This window comes from Anomaloglossus baeobatrachus, chromosome 10 (genome assembly GCF_048569485.1).
Source record: "Anomaloglossus baeobatrachus isolate aAnoBae1 chromosome 10, aAnoBae1.hap1, whole genome shotgun sequence".
NCBI classification, from domain to species: domain Eukaryota; kingdom Metazoa; phylum Chordata; class Amphibia; order Anura; family Aromobatidae; genus Anomaloglossus; species Anomaloglossus baeobatrachus.
In genome coordinates, this window is record NC_134362.1 from 13,000,693 (window position 1) to 13,023,313 (window position 22,621).

The window sequence follows — 22,621 nt, forward strand, 5'->3', positions numbered from 1 at the left end:
GCAGAGGGGGGAGGCTCCTGCTGCAGCCAGTGATCCTACATCCGCACACAGGACAGCGAGGAGCAGATCTTCTGGATCACTCTATCCCTATTAGATTGGAGTAGACGGCTCACATGTTCATTCGTTCCTTATGGGGCCGCCCAGCTACATTCGGCTTTGTCTAGCAGCCCAGACAGTCTGAATTGAGCGCATCCGGGCGTCTGACCTTCATTTATAAGAGGAATAGGCATTCCCCTGCTGATTATCAGTGGGGGTCCCAGTGGTCGGGCCACAGGTCACCACCCGTCCTGTGGGAAGTTGCGGGCTCGTTTTGGCTGGACGGCCCCTTTTAGTGGGCATCATGGGTGTGCCGCTTTAGTCATGTGGACAGGGGTTGCTTGAGTCTTGTTGCGTCTTCGTAGTCTGACATGTAACGGCCTCTGACGTCTTCTCCTCCACAGGGCGGCAGCGAGAGCTGGTTCACGGACAGTAACAACGCCATCGCCTCCTTGGCCTTCCACCCCACCGTTCAGCTGCTTCTTATCGCCACAGCCAATGAAATCCATTTCTGGGACTGGAGTCGGCGCGAGCCCTTTGCTGTGGTGAAGACGGCCAGCGAAATGGAGCGCGTCCGGTGAGTCCACCCTCCGCACGTCCCGTGGTGATGTCTTCAGGAGCCCGGTCTAGGGTGCGCCTCCGCATGCTCACCTGTAGGGGGCACTGAGCGCTTGAGTTTGTGGTGTCGCTTATGAATTTGCGGCATGCTTTGCTTTCTGCCATATACAGCAGTGCCCCGTAAAAAAAACAAAAACCATAATACTCGCTTCTTGTAGTGGCACTGTCCCTGTGAGTGAGTTGAGTGACATTGTATTATGTGACCGCTGCAGCTGATGATTGGCTGCAGCCCTCCAGTATTCCGTCAGATCAGTGTCCGCAGCAGTCACATAACACATCATCACAGTAATGACGCCGATACAGGAGAGGAGACTGAGCACAAGCTCCCCCGTCAGCCATCTGGCAGGCGTCTCCGGGTTTCTGGCGGTTCTGCGGCGCGCTCATTAGTGGTACCTTGCTTTTATCCGCACCTGTCCCCTCCGCCCGCAGTTTTTGTCACAGCTGCTTGTTATGCGCCCATCTCGTGCGGTCGCCGTCGTCGCCACCTGTCAGTGTAATGCATTACAGGGAGCCGGGAGAGGATGTCCTTGTCGTCTGAGTGTCCTCATTGTGTCTCAGCCGCCGCCGTCGCTCGTGGAGGAACGCCGCTGTGTAATCTTGCACATTTATCGGAGAGCCGGCAATCTGCAGCTGTCTCTGCTTCAGCCATTGTTCTCCGGATTTCTCCCGTCTTTGATCTGAGCGGTGATAACAATCCGCCGTCTTCTGCGGGGAGGGATGGCGCTCAGCTCCGTGCTTTTTACCTCGATCGTGCCTTTGCTGTTTTTTGTTTCCGCCGTCGCTTGTTCAGGGGGCATCATCACAGGCGCAGTAACTGATGTGTTTTTGTGTCGCCCCTCCCCCATCCCCCCGACAACTATCCGGGCCCTACGTTCTCATCAGATTTCGGGGGCAGCCATAAACGCTACCATTTAATTGCTGCTGCTTACAATCATGAAGATTGTTCTTCCGGTTTGTGTTTACTGCCTATGCAGAGCTGTGTGTCTCCATGGTGACAGACCACAAACAATCCTGGGTAGTCTGATCCCGCAGTCGCACTCTCTTTTCACCGGTCTCCTACTTTTTGCTAGTATACATTCGGCAGGTTTGCAAAAATTAGGGCTTGAACGGGAGGGAGCATTGCTGCGCGACCAGACAACACTGGGCTTGTTTGTAGTCTGTTACCATAGAAACACATAAGCGTGCATCGTAGCTGTAGACACAGAATGTTAGGGTTTTTTCTTTAAGCAAAGCCTTCATTTCTCAATTTAGATGCATTAGAAGAGACACAGGATTGCAGAGAGATCCTCCTTTAGGCTCTGTGCCCACGTGGCGTATTTTCATGCAGTTACGTTGCGATCTGCACCGCAGCGTAACCCTGCGTCCCCAGCACAATCTATGAAGATTGTGCCTAATGCCCACGTGGCGTATTAGAGCGCAGCGCTCCGGCTGCTGCCAAATCGCTGCGGGCTAAGATGTGACATGCCACTACTTCCGTGCGCTTTGCATGCAGCCCCCGCTCTGTCTATGGGAGGGGCTGCATCCAGAGCGTATGAAATCGGCAGTCACCGTAGCTTCGGAACGGAGCTTTTCAGCTGCGCTCTGAAGCGCACATGCAGTGACGTTGCGCTGCTCTGCAGAGCGCACACACGTGGGCACATAGCCTTAAGGAGCAGTAAACCTAGAAGGAGATGACTAAACAAAAATAGTCTGCAGCAGTCAGTCCTGTAGACATGCTGCAGACAATCCAGGGCTGTGCTCTCAGATAATGCCTGGATGAAGCCCCGCCCCATTAAAGGGTTCGTTCATTGAAAACAAGGAGGGTGATTAGATTGATGGGGGTTTGACCGATGGGACATATACTGGACACTGTTATCCTTTTAGATGGTTTGGCAGTGCACATGTCTGACCGTGGCTCCATTCACTCCCTCAGGAGCTGCAGTTACTTTTTCTAGCAGCCCCATATGGAATGGATGGAGTTTCGGTCGGACGTGCTGCTCTTCTCTAAGGGGCACCTCTGAGCTGCATCCTGCTGATTTGATGTGGGTCGGACCCCCACCCACTGATCTGTTCTCATCTATTCTAAGCATAAGTGATAACTTGTTTCCATTGGACAACCGCTTTTAAAAAGGTGGCTCTTAAGTCTTCTGACCTCGTACTGACACAGCAGAGGGGGGAGGCTCCTGCTGCAGCCAATGGTCACACACAGGAAAGTGAGGAGGACAAGGCCCATCTGGGACAGAGAAGACATCTTTATAGATAAGATCAAAGGATCTGAAAAGATGGAGAATACTTATCCCCCCCCCCCCCCCGCATTTTGTTTGCTCTCACTGAGTGTAAAATGTGCCTTTACGCTCAGTGACTGACCATGTCTTATATGGATTTGATGAGATCAATCAGGCGTCTGTGATGCAGGTCGCAGGTATAATGTGAGTCTCTGATTTTTGTGTTTCTCCCTCAGATTGGTACGATTTGATCCTCTTGGGCATTATCTTCTTACGGCCATTGTGAACCCCTCTAACCAGCAGGTAAGTGCCATAATACCGAGACCGCCCGCCAGGCAGCCAAAGGTACAGGCGTGCAGGTCATCTCCCCAGAGATCCGTGTACTCTGATCCTTCGCTGTAGGATCAGGGGTTATGCTGGCCCGACATCTCATAATGACAGTTTTTGGCAGTGGGGTCCTTTTTGGATTTGTGGTTTATGCCCGGGGAGCGGTCCTGGCGCTCACGTCAGACGTACACCACAAATGTGACCCAGTGTGCCGCGCTGATACGTCCCGATCCTCGCTCCGTCTGTGTGGTGCCGATCCTGGCTCCGTCTGTGTGGTGCCGATCCTGGCTCCGTCTGTGTGGTGCCGATCCTGGCTCCGTCTGTGTGGTGCCGATCCTGGCTCCGTCTGTGTGGTGCCGATCCTGGCTCCGTCTGTGTGGTGCCGATCCTGGCTCCGTCTGTGTGGTGCCGATCCTGGCTCCGTCTGTGTGGTGCCGATCCTGGCTCCGTCTGTGTGGTGCCGATCCTGGCTCCGTCTGTGTGGTGCCGATCCTGGCTCCGTCTGTGTGGTGCCGATCCTGGCTCCGTCTGTGTGGTGCCGATCCTGGCTCCGTCTGTGTGGTGCCGATCCTGGCTCCGTCTGTGTGGTGCCGATCCTGGCTCCGTCTGTGTGGTGCCGATCCTGGCTCCGTCTGTGTGGTGCCGATCCTGGCTCCGTCTGTGTGGTGCCGATCCTGGCTCCGTCTGTGTGGTGCCGATCCTGGCTCCGTCTGTGTGGTGCCGATCCTGGCTCCGTCTGTGTGGTGCCGATCCTGGCTCCGTCTGTGTGGTGCCGATCCTGGCTCCGTCTGTGTGGTGCCGATCCTGGCTCCGTCTGTGTGGTGCCGATCCTGGCTCCGTCTGTGTGGTGCCGATCCTGGCTCCGTCTGTGTGGTGCCGATCCTGGCTCCGTCTGTGTGGTGCCGATCCTGGCTCCGTCTGTGTGGTGCCGATCCTGGCTCCGTCTGTGTGGTGCCGATCCTGGCTCCGTCTGTGTGGTGCCGATCCTGGCTCCGTCTGTGTGGTGCCGATCCTGGCTCCGTCTGTGTGGTGCCGATCCTGGCTCCGTCTGTGTGGTGCCGATCCTGGCTCCGTCTGTGTGGTGCCGATCCTGGCTCCGTCTGTGTGGTGCCGATCCTGGCTCCGTCTGTGTGGTGCCGATCCTGGCTCCGTCTGTGTGGTGCCGATCCTGGCTCCGTCTGTGTGGTGCCGATCCTGGCTCCGTCTGTGTGGTGCCGATCCTGGCTCCGTCTGTGTGGTGCCGATCCTGGCTCCGTCTGTGTGGTGCCGATCCTGGCTCCGTCTGTGTCGTGCCCTGGACTCTGACCGCTTTTTGTGATCTGTTTTTCTTGCAGAGCGATGAAGAATCGGAGATCCCCCTGGACAGCGCTGAGATTCCCATCTACCGTCAGCGCTCCCTATTACCGACTCAGCCGGTCCGCCGTACGCCGCTGCTGCACAACTTCCTGCACATGCTGTCATCGCGCTCATCGGGCACTCAGGCTGGAGAGCAGCCCCCCGTACAAGACTCTGCCACCCCGTCCCCTCCGCCCCCACCTCCACCCCCTCCATCAACAACTGAAAGCAGCCAGAGGCTTATATATACTCGCATGCGAGACCGGGCTCCGGGGGTCTCGGCTCCGTGCTGCCAGGACCCCAGTATGCTGTGCCTCTGCGTCCGATGCTCTAGTGCGCGGCTGTCTTCTTCCCTTTTCCCGCACCCTGAAGCACCAGGTACTCCCTCCACTTCTTCGGGGGCTACCTCCACTTCCTATTCACCAGTACAATCTGACCCCCAACTCTCCTTGGAGCGGCAGCATCACCAGTCCTCTGCCCAGCACGACCACGGACTCCTGAGCCGGCCGTCTGCCTTCAGTAGCGTGCACAGCAGCACCGCCGGGAACACCTTGCGCAGCCTGAGCTTGGGCCCCATGCGCCGCTCGCTCGCCGGGCAGCCGTCGCGTTACCAACAGCCGACCACTGACATCGGCGGCTCCGAGTGGACTCGCACCGTGCTTAGTATGGGGTCTCGTTCTGAAATGGAGCCCATGCCGCCTCCCCGAACCAGCGCCTCGTCTGTCAGTCTATTGTCTGTTCTCAGGCAGCAGGAAGGCGAGGCCTCGTCGTCCGTCTATACTTCCGCCACGGAGGGCAGAGGATTTTCCTCCACGGATCAGGATAGCTCCAGCAGTCAGCCTCCCGTACACCCCACCACCTCCCGAACGGAGCTGCACTGTGATCTCAGGCGCTTCTTCCTGGAGTATGACCGGCAATACGACCTAGAACCCGGGGCGCCGGGCCCGACACAAGGGCAGGCGCACGAGATGCTAAATAACAATCTGGAACCCGAGCAGCCGGGCCCTTCACATCAAGCAAACCAGGCGCACGGTGCCGAGGGTGCCGCCAACCAGCCCAGAGGGCACATGAACCGCTGCCGAGCGTGCCACAACCTGCTGACCTTCAACAACGACACGCTGCGCTGGGAGAGGACCCCGCCAACCTATTCAGAAAGCGAGAGCATGCCCACCTGGACGCCATCCCCGGATTCCCCGCCAACCACTTTCCAGGCTGGTCTGGCCGCTGGCAGCCCAGAGCAGCCCGGAGCCGCAGGGGTGGAAGCACCAGACATGGGGAATATACCCGGGGGCAATGGACGTTTGGAAACCGGGACGACACAGGAGGAACGGACAGTGGGGGTAGCTTACAATCCTGAGACCGAACACTGGGAACGGGTCTACAGTCAGCCCGCCACAGTCAACAGAGCTCCGAATGTATCCCAAGAGGCCTTACCGCAAGATCTGCACGAGGAGAGCACCGAGGAGGACTCTCTAAGGAGGTAAGACCCGCGACTGTCCCTCTGTTGTTCCTCCTGGAATTATATGAATACATTCACAACTCCGTGTTGCTTTTCACTTGTTATTGCCACCCTTTGCATTCACTGACCCAACCGATTAAGTGTCGCATGTTGCTTTTATGGAACGTTGCACCCAGTTGTCAATGCGTGTATACATTTCCAGAAGGAATAACTGAGGATTGCCATAAAGCAAAACAGCTTCCTAAGGAAAGTTTGTTTTATAGCCTTTATAAGGGTCTGACGTTTTGCTAGGATATCCTATCAGTTTATGAGCGGTTGGAGGGGGGAGGATTCTGAATGAGCATCAATGCTGCGGCTTCTTCCCTGCGCAGCGCCCCCCGCTATCCTCCGTGTAGGGGTCTGCAGTATAGTTCCAGTCGGGTGGCTGCAGCTCCGAATCTGCACTGTGCGCTCGCCCATCCTTGGAATCGGTGGAGGACTAAAAGCTCTGATCCCCACGATCATTTTTGGGCTATTGTAGCCGCGTGCCGTCGCTGTGTGAGCTGCGCTCCTCCTATGACGGCGCTCTGCCTGTGCCTTCCCACGCAGCAGTAACACGTAATTTGCATCATTGCGATCGCAGTGTGAAAACCTTCCTGTCCGCGTGGTCGCAACTTCAGCAACATGTGACAACAGTGCAATGGGTTAAACAATGCGCCACGGTGTGGACGCTCCTACGGTTGCACCACGCATAATGCGCCCACAACATAACCCCTTTTTAAGCAGCACCCCTTGAAGCCATTGCTATTAATAGTTCTTAAAGGGGTTGTCCCAACTCAAGTGAGCACCTATCCATAATGTAGTTAAAGGGATTGTCCACCACTAGAACCAATCACTATATTATTTTTTTTTTTTTTTTTTTTTTACTTGTATGTATTTGTGGCTAAAAGTTAATCTTTTTTGCGGTTGTGGTAACCGGCTTTTTGTTTCTCACCACATTCATCTTTGATGTAATCTGTGGTCGTAAATCTAATATATAAAGGTGTCCGTCCGTCCGGGATTGGCATCCGCACCGTCGCAGCAACAGCCACAAAATTTTGCACCCTCACACCTCTGGACCCCGAGAGCGTCATAGGCTATCTTTTGAGGAGAGATTTTAACCCCGCGCTTTAGTTATTCGCCAAAAAACCTGCCTCCGTTAAAGCAAATGGAGCTGGGAGCCACAGTGCAGCCAGAACTTCAGAAGAATGCGCAGCCACGCCCTTAAATGGAATGTTGGCGTGTCACAATGCAGCCAGGGTAAGAGACAGACATAGACAGGGTAAGAGACAGACACAAAGACAGACACAGGGAAACAGACAGGGAAACAGACAGGGAAAGAGACAGACACAGGGAAAGAGACAGACACAGGGAAAGAGACAGACACAGGGAAAGAGACACAGACAGTGAAAGAGATTGAGACTGAGACAGTAATAGACAGACAGGGAAAAAGAGAGACAGACAAAGATAGAGAGACAGAGATATATACAGAGGGGGAGACAGAGAATGGGAGAGAAACAGAGACAGTTACTATCCTGGGCGTTAATACATTCTATTTATACATTCTATCCCAGGAATGTTAATACGTTCTATTTAGTTAAGTTATTAAGCCGGGCAGTACAGCTAGTCTGCTAATAAAGCTCATAAAGAAGGTAAACGACCGGCCAGACTGTCATAGCGAGCTCACTGATGGATTCTCAGTTAACTTGTTCTGTAACCAGCAATAGACTGTGCAGTAAAGAGGCTATAGATGGCAGAAGGGGCAACATTTTTTGATGACACCCAATTACAAAAATGATTTTTAGCCATAAATACAGACATTTAGGAAAACAAAAAATGTCTTCAAAGTGGACAATCCCTTTAATAAGTTGGCCGTTTGGAGTCCCCCTATTGGGACCTGCACTAATGGTTGCGAGAATAAGGCTCTGAGATGTCTCCCTAAAATGGACACTATTAGAAGTCCTCTAGCAAAGCGTATGGGAAGAAGACTAGAAAAAGAAGCCACAACCAGAGCTGAGCGGAAAGAAGCCGCAATATCACAAAAGAACAAAAAAAAAAATGATCGAGAAAAAAGTCCAGGCTCGTAGGATTAGTGAGACGGGCCGCACACAGGCAGCTTTCTGATACCCTTTCTCTCCACTTGGTGGCGCTGCAGGGCCAGACGTTATTCCAGTGCTTGTATAGAGCAGCTGAGCTGGTCCTGACTCCGGGGCCGACGTGTGACAGTCGGGTGAGATGTTGGCTGTAAACTGCAGGTGAAGCTTGGTACAGTCCACCCGAATGACCGCACAATGTGGAAAAGTTCTGCCATCTTGGTCCTAAATCACCACCTGTAGAAATGGACCTTCACCTTCAGGGTGGGGCGGGTTTTGCATGTGTTGCTTTCGGTTTTCTGGCGGATTTCTTGCTGTGCATTTACAGATGGTGAAATCTGTAAGGAATTGTATGAAAAAAAAAAAGTCCCCCATGGCCGATCATCATGTCTGCATTGCTCGTAGTCCTCTGCATCTTTAACACTAGAAGTCAGGAATTTCGAGCTCCATAGGGGTTCAATGGTAGAAATGTTAAATGACCCCTCTCTGGGACTTCTAGTGTTAAATGTGCAAATCTGCGCAGAAAACTGTCTATGTGCAGGAGTTGTCTCATTACGGTGGCCCCTGCAAATATGGGGGACCCGGCCGTTGACGTACACTCCAGACGTGGCTCATCCACGTTGCCCTCACGGTGCCCACTTTCCTTTTATCAGGCGGTCGCTGCTGTTACGTAATCCTCGGCCGGGCGCGCTGGCTCCATGGTGGGCGCGCTGGCTCCATGGTGGGCACTGCTGGGGCTGTTTGATGGCGGCTCGATAAAGTCCTGACTGCTGATATCGTGCAGATAAACGTCTCCATATCAGCCAGGTCATTGTAACCCTGCGCCTCCTGCTGAGTATCAGCGCTCGGGGCGAATAATAAGGCATCCTGGGAGGTGTAGCTCTCCAGTATAGAGGTTGTGTGAAGGCTGCCCGTTGCTGTAATGCTGAGTCTGTTCACGCAGCCCCTGCCGGCAGCTTGATTGTCCTCGTGGCTCCCGTGGGACGTCCAGGTATTGATTATTAAAGGAAGTACTGAGGCTTCTGTCCCCAGGACCCTTCCTATAAGGGCAGGTGCTTGGATCCGCAGCAGAAATCTGGTGATTCACTGTATTTAAAGGGGCTGTCCAGTCACCAGTAATTATGGCAGCCATGTAAACTACTCCTCCCCGGGCATTGGGCATTCGCTATCCCTGATGTACAAGGGGAGACCTTTCTGGAGAACCCCTTTTAATGGAGCATTCCTGGCTACGTAGATTATCAATATCTAATAACTGTTAGATCGGTATTGGGACCCCCACCTGTCAATCAAGCGGAGGGTTTGGGTCCCCTGTTTTTTTTTGTTTTTGTTTTTTTTCCTGGCTACCCCTCCTGGCAGCGTTCTGGTGACCCGAGCTCCCCCGATCCAGCCGTCACCACCTCTCTGGTCTATGTCGTCACCATCCTCAGTGTGAGGATGCGTGGCAATTATCGGCGCTGTTCTTAATAACACACTTGGCGCAGTCGGGACCTCGCGCCGAGCGTCACATACGGAGGAGATGAGACCTGCATGTGTGACAGATCGGGGGTGCGAGGTTACTGACTCATCACATGGGTAATGAGCATAGGATGTCTGACTAATGTCTGTGGTAAGACGAGGCTGTGAGGAGGCGACGCTGATCTGCCGGAGAGGATCCGACCGGAAGGGGGGGGGGGGTGGAAATGGTAAAAGGCGTCTGGTGGTTTTGGTGAAAATCAATATGGCTGCCACCATGATACTGGCATAATGTCCAACCTGAGACACGTAGTCTGGTGGGAAACTACAACTCCCAGCATGCTCTGACAGCCACGGGTTATTACCACTCGCTCCTGAAAACGTGAGCATCCATATTCCACCATCAGGGAGCAGATGGACTGTTCCTGTGCAGTGGTACACGCTGCGCAGGGGCGGCCGCATGTAATCATTTGCTGTCATTATCGCGTAAAAGCTGAAAGTGGCGCAAAGGTGGATGCAGGTGGCCTCACCATATCAATGAGGATCAGGGGTCCCAGCAATAGGTGAGTTATCGCCTATCTATAGGGATTGGGGGTCCCAGCGGTCATCAAATTATCATCTCTCCATAGGTATTGGGGAGGGGGGGGGGTTACAGCAACTGGTGAGCAATCTGCTCTCTATAGGGATCGGTGATAGGCATGTAATCACCTTTCTGTAGGGATCGGAGGGTGTTGGCAATCGGCAAGTAGTCACTTTTTTGTAGGGGTCAGGGGCTCCCAGTGATGGGTGAGTAATCTGCTTTCTATGGAGATTAAAGGGTCCCAGTAATCAGTTGTTTTTTCTTTCGTGGAGAGGGGCCGGTCCCCAGCCATTGGCATCTCCTATTCAACAAGATGGCGGTAACTTTGCTGAGATCCGAGCTCACGTCTGGGAGGCGTGTGATCTGCGGTGTCCTCCGACCGCTGACGCATCAGGATACGAGCGGCACTGATGAGGTCACGTCTGGGAGGCGTGTGATCAGCGGTGTCCTCCGACCACTGACGCATCAGGATACGAGCGGCACTGATGAGGTCACGTCTGGGAGGCGTGTGATCTGCGGTGTCCTCCTACCGCTGATGCATCAGGATACGAGCAGCACTGATGAGGTCACGTCTGGGAGGCGTGTGATCTGCGGTGTCCTCCGACCACTGTCGCATCAGGATACGAGCAGCACTGATGAGGTCACGTCTGGGAGGCGTGTGATCTGCGGTGTCCTCCTACCGCTGATGCATCAGGATACGAGCGGCACTGATGAGGTCACGTCTGGGAGGCGTGTGATCTGCAGTGTCCTCCGACCACTGACGCATCAGGATACGAGCGACACTGATGAGGTCACGTCTGGGAGGCGTGTGATCAGTGGTGTCCTCCTACCGCTGATGCATCAGGATACGAGCGGCACTGATGAGGTCACGTCTGGGAGGCGTGTGATCAGCGGTGTCCTCCGACCACTGACTCATCAGGATACGAGCGGCACTGATGAGGTCACGTCTGGGAGGCGTGTGGTCTGCGGTGTCCTCCTACCGCTGATGCATCAGGATACGAGCGGCACTGATGAGGTCACGTCTGGGAGGCGTGTGGTCTGCGGTGTCCTCCTACCGCTGATGCATCAGGATACGAGCGGCACTGATGAGGTCACGTCTGGGAGGCGTGTGATCAGTGGTGTCCTCCGACCACTGACGCATCAGGATACGAGCGGCACTGATGAGGTCACGTCTGGGAGGCGTGTGATCTGCGGTGTCCTCCTACCGCTGATGCATCAGGATACGAGCAGCACTGATGAGGTCACGTCTGGGAGGCGTGTGATCTGCGGTGTCCTCCGACCACTGTCGCATCAGGATACGAGCAGCACTGATGAGGTCACGTCTGGGAGGCGTGTGATCTGCGGTGTCCTCCTACCGCTGATGCATCAGGATACGAGCGGCACTGATGAGGTCACGTCTGGGAGGCGTGTGATCTGCAGTGTCCTCCGACCACTGACGCATCAGGATACGAGCGACACTGATGAGGTCACGTCTGGGAGGCGTGTGATCAGTGGTGTCCTCCTACCGCTGATGCATCAGGATACGAGCGGCACTGATGAGGTCACGTCTGGGAGGCGTGTGATCAGCGGTGTCCTCCGACCACTGACTCATCAGGATACGAGCGGCACTGATGAGGTCACGTCTGGGAGGCGTGTGGTCTGCGGTGTCCTCCTACCGCTGATGCATCAGGATACGAGCGGCACTGATGAGGTCACGTCTGGGAGGCGTGTGGTCTGCGGTGTCCTCCTACCGCTGATGCATCAGGATACGAGCGGCACTGATGAGGTCACGTCTGGGAGGCGTGTGATCAGTGGTGTCCTCCGACCACTGACGCATCAGGATACGAGCGGCACTGATGAGGTTGCGTCCACAGACACCTGACGTGCACAGTCCATTACAATATAATGCTGATTGCTTGTGTCCTGTCCGCTATCTGTGGACCTCCACATCAGGACATTAGCGGCCCAGGAATACCCCTTTAAGCCCTCACTGTTTGGTATCACTGCTCCTGGGTAACCCCCTTTGTATCATCCAGCCATATCTGCCCTTAGATCATCTGTGCATATCCTCATGGCGGTCGCTCTTACGCCTCCAGACATGTCTGTAGCGGTGTGATTGGCCGGCGGTATCGCTGTGTAGCGGACGTTCACTTCTCGGACACGTGATGGCGGCCTCTGTGGATCGTCTCGTACATGAGCGGATCATGTCATCCATCGCGCGTAGTCTACATTTCTGACTTTCCTAAATGTCGCTTTATCCCAGTGATCCATCACACGGCCCCCGCTGTTCAGCGCAGACAGGATGAGGCCAGATTATTTTCAGCGGTTTCCCACATGATAAATGTGCATCTGCCAGCCTCATATGAGCCGGAGCTGCTCTGCTTCTCATACGCTGTAACTCGCCATCCACTCTTCTGCCAGCACTATAGGATCTGGAGCTTTCTTTCTCTCATTTCCATAATGCATTGACCCCGGAATTATTTGGCTTCTCTGCTCTAAACTGATTTTCTGTGCAGTATAAGGCCCCGGCCACCCTGATGACTCTCCCATTTACGTGTTCTGAGAAAAATCTGGATCAACAATTTGCAAATTTCTGCACAGATTTTTATACTGCAGAAACTCCAGTGACTCGGCCGCTCATGGCCACCCCCTGGACTCTCCCATAGGGGGCGTCTTCCAGACTTTCCTGGGGCGGCTGCTAGGTGCAGCCTCCGTGATCCGGCCAGAGGCGTCCTCCGCTGCTTCCAGATGTTGCTGCTTTCGTCACCGCGCATTCGCAGAGCCGGCAGGTGCTGCCCTCGTTCTGTGCAATGCTCTGCGAGGGAGAAATCTTTATTAATAGAAGTGAGAGAGAGCATCTTTTACCCTTTTATTTGCTTAGGTGGATGCGCCATATGGCGTCCTCATCGTGGGCATAATGACCTTTAAGAGCTCCCCTATGTTTTTATTAGGGTTGATCCACACATGCACATCTATGAAGGGGCCTGGAGCAATGACTTTTGGCCAAACCAGAGGCGCAGGCAGTTGGCTCCAACAGCTTTGACTGCCTGAAGTGCAGCTCTGGAGCACAAGCTGCAGCTTTTGTTGGTAAAATACAGGAAGGAGCGTGAGAAACATATGGAGGAGGTCGGGGGACCATAAGATATTTTGGCAATAAGCTGATCACTATTGTTCTCCGTCCAGTGATGGCGAGGAGCGACCTCTCCCTCCACGTGCCCGAAACCTGTTACAGCCAGACATGTAGTCCCTTTTTTTTTTTTTTTTCTTTTTCTCGCTCCTTCTTTCACATGTGACTTGGCTGCAATACCAGACACGGCCTGCAGACAGGAGTGGCGCTTTGTGGGGTAAAAGCATCCTTGTCTCTTTAATGTCATTCCTCCCCGGATCTGCAGGAGTTGACCGTGTCCCCCCCCCCCCCCCCCCTTCCTCAGGGGTCCGGATGTCCCTCTTCTCTTGGTGGAGCTCGTCTGATCTTCTATGCCACCATGTCTAGTCCACACTGCCGAATATCTCCTGTAAGCTCTGATTGGTGCAGAGTTCACCAGATCGTCTAGTTTAGGGGCACACGGGGGCGGCAGCAGGAGGTAAAACATACCGATATGTGTGATCCCACCGGTGTAATCCCTATTAATTGTACTGCTTCATCTTTTATACCCGGCTGGTTGGGATCAGCGCTCTGCCGGCAAAAAGCTGAGGCACCCAGGACCCCTGTGTTCTCAGAGATTGGGGTGTTTCTGTCCAACTACTGTTTTACATCCCTCTCTTAGTCCCCATATGCTGACACTTCTTAATTGTCTAGCACCCCCCTTTTAATGCTGCTTTGGTGCTTCCATTAGGAACTGGTTTTGCAGATTGCCCCCCCTTCACTGTTTTTATGCAGCATTGTGCCTCCCCCTTCCCAATCACCGGTTGTGCCGGCATCTACACGGTGGCCCTAATTCAAGGGCAGAGCGCGCGGCTCCTCTTTTTGTTGCCTTGTTGTTGGGCATACGGATTGGTCACTTCCCCCAACGATCATAAAGTAATGGCGTATCCTGGAGGAATGTTCTTAAGAGATTTTCGAGGGTGGAATTACCCCTTTAAATTGTTTTTCTTGTACTGTACATCCATCGGCCAAAAATAATTCGCTCTACTTCATCTAATCGTGTGGGTAAAAAAAGAAACGTTCGGGGGGGGGGGAACGTACGTCGGGGAAATAATCAAACGCCCGTGCCGCATACTGAATAAAGATCTGTAAATTGATGGCTCGCGGTCAGTAAAGCCCATATTACTAGTGATTGTATGCACAGAATCTCCGCCGTCCGTGTGCCGCTCCATCCTGCCGTTTAAGCTTTTTCCGTCCGGCCGCACTTTGCCTTCTCTGGGCATTGTCCCCTCGTGACTCCCTCCTCGCCGCAGTCTTCTGTGCCGCATACATCCCATACCCTCTCCTCGCTTTCTCTGCCTTATCTGCTTTTCCCCCTCGTTCTTTATCTGTCGTCTCTGAAAAGAAGCTTAGCTCCAGGCTCCACGCGGTCGAGGCAAGTTGGCGTTTTCCTGCCGCGCCGCTCTAAACCTGCTGTCACAGATAAGTTTTTTAGTAACGTGAAACACAATTCAGCATCTTTCTCTGCCCTCAATTCCTTTCTTCCACCCCAGAGAATGGTAGCCGGCATCCACCCGGCCCTTTCAGAGGGGGAGAGATGAGCGGCACGGAACGGAGTCGAGCCTTTGCCAGTGCCGCGTCTTCCACTCCTTTGTTCGTCCTAATAGGATATGTAAATTCCAATCTGGGAGAAAATAGAACATTTTTAATGAAACGGCAAAAGTACAAAGGCACTCCGAATCAAAAGGAAAATCCCCGCGCTTGTGAATCAGACGCTTGAAGACACATGACGGAGACTGAGAATGGCCTCTGTCCCCGCACGTCTCATCCCGCTCAACCAGCCCGAAATGTGTCCTCGCAGAACGAATGGTGCAAGACCTGGCACCGGTGACTGCAGGGTAACCCCGGTGCTCCGGCTGTAGGATGGGGCCATCTACTGCTCGAACGCTGATCATAAACCGATCGACCTTAATAGTCTGGATTAATACATTACTTATTCTGTACTGATCCTGAGTTACCTCCTGTATTATACTCCAGAGCTGCACTCACTATTCTGCTGGTGTAGTCACTGTGTACATACATTACATTACTGATCCTGAGTTACCTCCTGTATTATACTCCAGAGCTGCACTCACTATTCTGCTGGTGCAGTCACTGTGTACATACATTACATTACTGATCCTGAGTTACCTCCTGTATTATACTCCAGAGCTGCACTCACTATTCTGCTGGTGCAGTCACTGTGTATATATACATTACATTACTGATCCTGAGTTACCTCCTGTATTATACTCCAGAGCTGCACTCACTATTCTGCTGGTGCAGTCACTGTGTACATACATTACATTACTGATCCTGAGTTACCTCCTGTATTATACTCCAGAGCTGCACTCACTATTCTGCTGGTGCAGTCACTGTGTACATACATTACATTACTGATCCTGAGTTACCTCCTGTATTATACTCCAGAGCTGCACTCACTATTCTGCTGGTGCAGTCACTGTGTACATACATTACATTACTGATCCTGAGTTACCTCCTGTATTATACTCCAGAGCTGCACTCACTATTCTGCTGGTGCAGTCACTGTACATACATTACTGATCCTGTGTTACCTCCTGTATTATACTCCAGAGCTGCACTCACTATTCTGCTGGTGCAGTCCCTGTGTATATATATTTCTGTTTTGGTCCACTTCTCACTCCTACATTCTGGATGCAGTGATGGGACTTCTGGGGGGTCGAGGTCGTTTCTCCATAAAATCTGAGTCCAGTCCATTACCCTTAATGGGTGTCCGGTGCTCCTTCTTCCCTCGTATAATGTAAGTAACGTTCGGTCTTCGCGGCTCCTGCAGATTGATGAATGGGTTCTGGTTTTGTGCCGCTGGAGAAATCTATTTGTGACCTTTTATGATATGATGGTGTGATCTGCTCCAGGGGCCCCCCGCGGTGACAGATGCCGGCGCTCCACATCATTCTCGCTCGCACGCTACGTCCTGTCAGGGACCTGTAGCCAGGAAAATATGGCGTTGTAGTTTGTGCCCTGGCCGTCGTTTTGTATATAATTTCTATGTATATTTTACAATATAAATATTTTACAATATGTGGCTTTTTTGGCTAAAAAGTAAGTTTTGTAATGAGGTTTCATATTTATTATTAATAATAATAATAATAATAATAATATTATATTCATGACCTGTTTTGTAGCACTTTCTCCATCCTGTATAGGTCACTGTACGCTGCAGAATAAGTGACCGTCTTAAACGTCTGGGATCCTAACCCTTTCTTTTCCATCAGATTATAAATCAGCTTTAATAGATGCTTTAGAAGAAGAGTGATTGTTCCTACCCAGAAGGAGCTCACTGACTAATCTCTGGTGACTCGCTCTGCGGTCTATGTACAGTGATACATGGAGGATGAGCTCACTGACTAATCTCTGGTGACTCGCTCTGCGGTCTATGTACAGTGATACATGGAGGATGAGCTCACTGACTGATCTCTGGTGACTCGCTCTGCGGTCTATGTACAGTGATACATGGAGGATGAGCTCACTGACTGATCTCTGGTGACTCGCTCTGCGGTCTATGTACAGTGATACATGGAGGATGAGCTCACTGACTGATCTCTGGTGACTCGCTCTGCGGTCTATGTACAGTGATACATGGAGGATGAGATCACTGACTGATCTCTGGTGACTCGCTCTGCGGTCTATGTACAGTGATACATGGAGGATGAGCTCACTGACTGATCTCTGGTGACTCGCTCTGCGGTCTATGTACAGTGATACATGGAGGATGAGCTCACTGACTGATCTCTGGTGACTCGCTCTATGTACAGTGATACATAGAGGATGATAATGTTCCAAAATATCTGAAATCCTGATACAGGGGTGATTTAGACAAAAATACCTGCATTTAGGGACTATATCGTTAATTTTCACCCTCCTTCGCCGGGTCAGTAGATGATAATGGCCTGTTCTTAAGATCGATCATCTATATGTTGATATTGTTTGCCGTCCTTTTGTATGATGACACTGGATACATTTTGGCACAATGGTCGGTGGAGATAGTGTATGCTTTGTGTGTGGGGGGCTATCCACATACAATAAATACTTCTATCCATATACAATAAATGACCCTAAAATATAAATTAGGAGGAAACTGAACCTTAGAGCGCAGCATCCGTGGGATAGATGCATCAGAATCCACAGATAAATCCACCTGTCGGAGACTGTGTCCTGAATAAAATATCCGCTCGCCGGACCCTTCCCTGCGTCACCCCCTTTAATATCCAGATCTGCCCCTCCCTTACAAGCTGCTTTGTCACCAGGCGGAAAATCTGCTCCTTGCAGCAGAAGATTCTCCGTTTAATGGAATTAGGGAGCGCGGCGTCCGGGTGATTCTCCGCAGTGATTGGGGGCAGAGGCGGCTGAACAAATGGCATTTAGGCGTCAGCGGAAGCGATGAACTCTGCCGACTCAGCGCACCCTGAATGGATGCGATGTACACATCTTTACATGGCGGCTTGGAAATACCATGGCGCTAGTTCTACAAAAAAAAAACCAAACATTGCTGCACCCCCTCCCCCCCAATCAGAAATCCTGAGTGACCGGCCCTTATCCAAATATTCACTTCGGGATGCGCTCCTAGAACATGCCCTGGTCACCGTATTTTCTTTTCTTATATATTTTAGATTATATATATTTTTATATTTTATATTCTGTTAATGGGTGGTTTGGTTCCTGGACTCGACCTCCCTCCAGACTGTGGTTTCTCCAGTTAACTAGTGAGTGGCAATGCCCAGGAGTGGGGTCTTGGGTGTCCCCGTACATTTTTGTGGATTGCTATGAAGCAACCAATGTTTGTCCAAACCTGTGCCCCCCGTAGGAGCTTCCATCTTGTGTTCTCCGTGGTGGTCTGCCGGAGAAGTGTTTGGATTCACCTGTGCTTCTTAGACCGCAGGGGGCAGCGCATGCACCTAATAATATAATTGAAGGGGAAGAGGGCGGCCATTGTGATTCATACGCCGCCGGTTAGGAAAAGAGTTGGTCGGGTCCAGGGGGGATGGAAGTGGTCACTAAGGAGTAATCTGAAGAGTAATCTCTCTCTTGTCTTGTAGGCGGCTTCTGGAGTCCTCCCTGATCTCGCTGTCCCGCTATGATGGCACTGGATCCCGAGAGCATCCCATTTACCCCGATCCGGCCAGGTAAGGCTTTCTGTATCCTACATATTAGGCGGCACCCTCTATTGTCAGATACACTCCGCTGCCCATCAGGAAACAGGACCGCCAAAAGCCGAGACACATAAAAAAAAAAATCTGATTTTAATCTGCCCTCACTGAGACATCTGTAAAGAAATCTTCATTGTTGGCAGATCAGCCGTGTCCTCCCTCACTGTCCTGTGTGTGGCTGCAGCAGGAGCCTCTCCCCTCTCCATTAAACATCTCTTTACAGTAGATGCCCAGGATACTGGCTGTTAGGAGGAGGTTCTCAGGGCCACAGATTGGCAGGATTCTGGTCGGTAATCGATCAGCTCTTCTCTCGTAATTCACCGTAGACTTTGTCCGTTTGCAGGGCGCTGCTATATAATTAAAAGCAGGCGGGGAATAAGTCGTTAGGGCGGCAGATTCACCATGATTAGTCACAAGTGGTATAAATGAAAGCAGAAATGTTCTCCGGTCAATGACCTCTGTGCTGCGCAGCAGGTGAAACCCACGACACGCCTTAATAAATGTTGCGCATGTTGGATCAGGACGCACATCAGGCTATAGGGTTTCTATAGGAGCCTCTGGACCATGAAATGACATTTGTGCGGCATTGTGTGTGTGTGTGTGTGTGTGTGTGTGTGTGTGTGTTTTTTTTTTGTTTATCCCTCTGTTATGCCTCCTGGAAATTGATGGATGAATTTACAGCTGGGTTTTTCCATTTCACCCCTTATTTGCCTCTACATATTGATCCTCTGAGGACACATTAACAAGTGAAATGGAAACGCCCAGTTGTCGGTGTGTACATTAATTTCCAGGAGGAGCAACGTAAAGCAGTTCTGCTCCAGATCTTACTTTACACAACGGACCTGTCGGCAGAGGAGGGGGAAGGGGGGGGGGGTGTCAGGCAGGATGACGCCGGGGTATGCCGTGATACTGACGTCATTTCTCGCCCCCCTCGCAGGTTATCACCAGCCGCCTATTACGCACAACGGATGATTCAGTACCTGTCGCGGAGGGACAGCATCCGACAACGCTCTATGCGGTACCAGCAGAACCGGCTCCGATCCTCGGCCTCCGCGCCGTCCTCCAGCGAGGGACAAGGGGCTGTAGAGACCGGAGACTTGGAGTTCGAGGATTTTGAGTAAGGAGCCCCCTCATGTCTGCCCCCTGCTGAGCCCCGGGTGACACTACTATTCCTGGCCTGTAAATAGGTTGGCGTATAATAGAAATGGTGCGAGGCCGGAGAAACGCTGGTAACAAATGAGTTCCCCGTGTGTTCAGTATTTATATATTCCACCCCCAGCGAGCGTCTCCTCTCCTGTAATCTGTAATCCTGATATAATAGGGACACGCAAAAATAATCAAATTCTCTTATCCCGGAGCCGTCCTCCGCGTCTCATCGCATTACAGCAAAGGCTTTTATTTATTTTATCTGCGCGGTAAACATGACAGCGATTTATCACCTCCTTGTGAGCCGCGTCCCAGGACCGCGCTCGCGGAATGGCTGCGGTAATTGTAGACGGATAAAGCCAGCTATCAGGTGTCAGCCCAGAAACGCATCTGTATTTACATGTGTGTACATAGAGCCAGACCATCGATCACCTGATCGCCATCACTCCGGCCTCTCTGACTGCCCTGGCATCAGACAAATAGCTTCACATGGCGGAAACTGAAATATGAGCCCACCCTCGTCCCCTATTCTAACTCCTAGAGGGGAGCCCTGCCTTAGATATTTGTTAGAGCAACCCCCTTTAATTAATGACAAATCCCTTTAAGACCCTTGATAGGCGGCATTCACACATGTCACTGTCCGAGCATTGACGTTCTGTGAGGAGGGGGGTGACACGCGGACGGTCTGTGCTCGGACCGGGACACAGATGTGCGTCTTCATATTTAGGATAGAGACTTGTGGCTCATCTCCTATTTAAGCCCCCCCAAATAAAATGTCTCCCCTCTTTTGGGAATCTGAGTGCAATCATTGGTGATATGTCAGGTGAGCAATTTTCAGCCAAAAAGTGTTTTACAGGGGTTTAACTGTGGAGGTCGCCTGAGCTATAGTTTGTTCAAACGTAATAAGAATATCTGTGTATATAAATAATCAAAATGTAGATGTAGATGCATAATTATCTGTCTGTCTATGTAGCCATCGCATAGACCCATAATATAATTCTAAGCTGTATGGTCATGAAGGCGTTAACCAAAGATAATAAAGCCAGAATGTGAAGCTGCAAAGTCTTCAGTAGCTTTCACACAGAATGTACAAGAAACAAACAATGTGCTGGGAGAAAATAGGGAGTGAAATACTCCTTACTCCCTTGTTCTAGCTTCAAGGTTAGAGATGCAAACTGTATAATTGGGTGTCTTGCAATACACAAGTTCAGTTGGTGATGCTGGCTCATGGAGAACATGTCTTATGTATTCATTGTCTGATACATTGATATATCGGCACTGGTATACAGCTAATACTGCACAGTCTGTGGATATCCCAAACGAAGACTCCATTAGCAGTCTTCACCCAAATTCCACCCTTGACAGAACCATCATCAGACATTTAAAGGGGTGGTCTCGTTACAAGCGCCGATGGCAAATTACTAAGACTTCTAATCAATAAGATATTGATCGGTTTACAAAAACTTCTCCTGATTCTTCTTGTAGTTACAGGAGCGGTGCACTATTGAGCATGTGCGACCATTCTCCTGCAGACAGTGAATGGTGCAGTGTCTGCACATGCTCAGTACTGCTCTGCTCACACAGGGCATTTTGTGACACACCCCCCCCCCCCCAGTCTAAAGATCAGAGCGGTGAGACCCCCAGAGATCATCTATCATGTGCAATGATATGGTACTTATAGGACAACCCCTACTCGTCATATAAGCCAAGCATTGGAAGAGAATATTAGGGGGCCACCAGCGCCATCATCCGTCCCAGGAGCCCTTGCATTTAATACGGGGGACACTAATTGCCTCGTGATTGGCGACGCTTCTCCCTGCGAGGTCTCCGTATTCTGCGCTCTCCACAATGGAGCCTTTGTGGTTCCATTTTTTTTATCACTCCTCTTTTCTGAAGTTGTGCGCTTCTTGTGTGTGTTTACGGGGGATGTGCCGCACTCTTCCGGAGCAGAGACTAGGTCCGCCGCTGTAGCAGAGACTAGATCCGCCGCTGTAGCAGAGACTAGATCCGCCGCTGTAGCAGAGACTAGATCCGCCGCTGTCGGTACATTTGCGCGGGTTCTGGCAGAGCCAAGCTTTGATATGTAGACTGCAGGGCGCTGACACGGGTTTAGGAGCCGGCCTTTCTCCTCGCTCAGCAGCTCGCGGTGGCGGCCGGCTCTTTGCAGCGAGGCAGGACGTTTCGTCTTTGTGTCGGAGCACCTGCAGATCCTTTGTGAGCAGAAATAGCTCCTCAGATTTCTAGCACATCCTTAACTGCTTAAGTGCCACTTCTGAGCCGATGTAGCTGTGGTTTTAAGGCAGTGACGACCTGGCGCAGCATCTGATAGGGAGGACAGACCGCCTGCAGAGCTCTGCTGCTTCCCACCAGTCCCTAATACCAGTGTAACCTGTACTGGTGGAAGTAATAATGCATCCTGTTGATGGTTTACAGGGGTTTTCTGTGAAAGGCCTCTATATCCTTGCATTGGATGCACCATAGTGGCTGATCATTTTGAGTTGCAGCTCCAGGTTTTCCCAGAACTATGTTGTAGGGTCACCATCCACAGAGTAGAGCTGGGGTTGTGTGGTCAAGAGCGGCCGTGCTGTGCGGGACAGGCTGCGTGCAGGGAGCGGCCGGGCGGGACAGACTGCGTGCAGGGAGCGGCCGTGCTGTGCGGGACAGACTGCGTGCAGGGAGCGGGCCATGCTGTGCGGGACAGACTGCGTGCAGGGAGCGGCCGTGCTGTGCGGGACAGACTGCGTGCAGGGAGCGGCCGTGCCTGTGCGGGACAGACTGCGTGCAGGGAAGCGGCCGTGCTGTGCGGGACAGACTGCGTGCAGGGAGCGGCCGGGCCGGGCGGGACAGACTGCGTGCAGGGAGCGGCCGGGCCGGGCGGGACAGACTGCGTGCAGGGAGCGGGCCGTGCTGTGCGGGACAGACTGCGTGCAGGGAGCGGCCATGCTGTGCGGGACAGACTGCGTGCAGGGACGCCGGCCGTGCTGTGCGGGACAGACTGCGTGCAGGGAGCGGCCGTGCTGTGCGGGACAGACTGCGTGCAGGGAGCGGCCGTCCGTGCTGT

General features: G+C 52.3%; 1 protein-coding gene across 1 annotated transcript in view; it reads left to right on the forward strand.

Moving 5' to 3' along the window:
* Positions 1 to 22,621, forward strand: part of AMBRA1 (autophagy and beclin 1 regulator 1) — a 78,759-nt gene that overhangs the window by 18,980 nt on the left and 37,158 nt on the right. Inside the window, 5 exon segments of the mRNA XM_075326523.1 lie at positions 441 to 613; positions 3,095 to 3,161; positions 4,520 to 6,000; positions 18,304 to 18,390; positions 19,352 to 19,531. Of these exon segments, the coding sequence (XP_075182638.1) occupies positions 441 to 613; positions 3,095 to 3,161; positions 4,520 to 6,000; positions 18,304 to 18,390; positions 19,352 to 19,531 (1,988 nt within the window).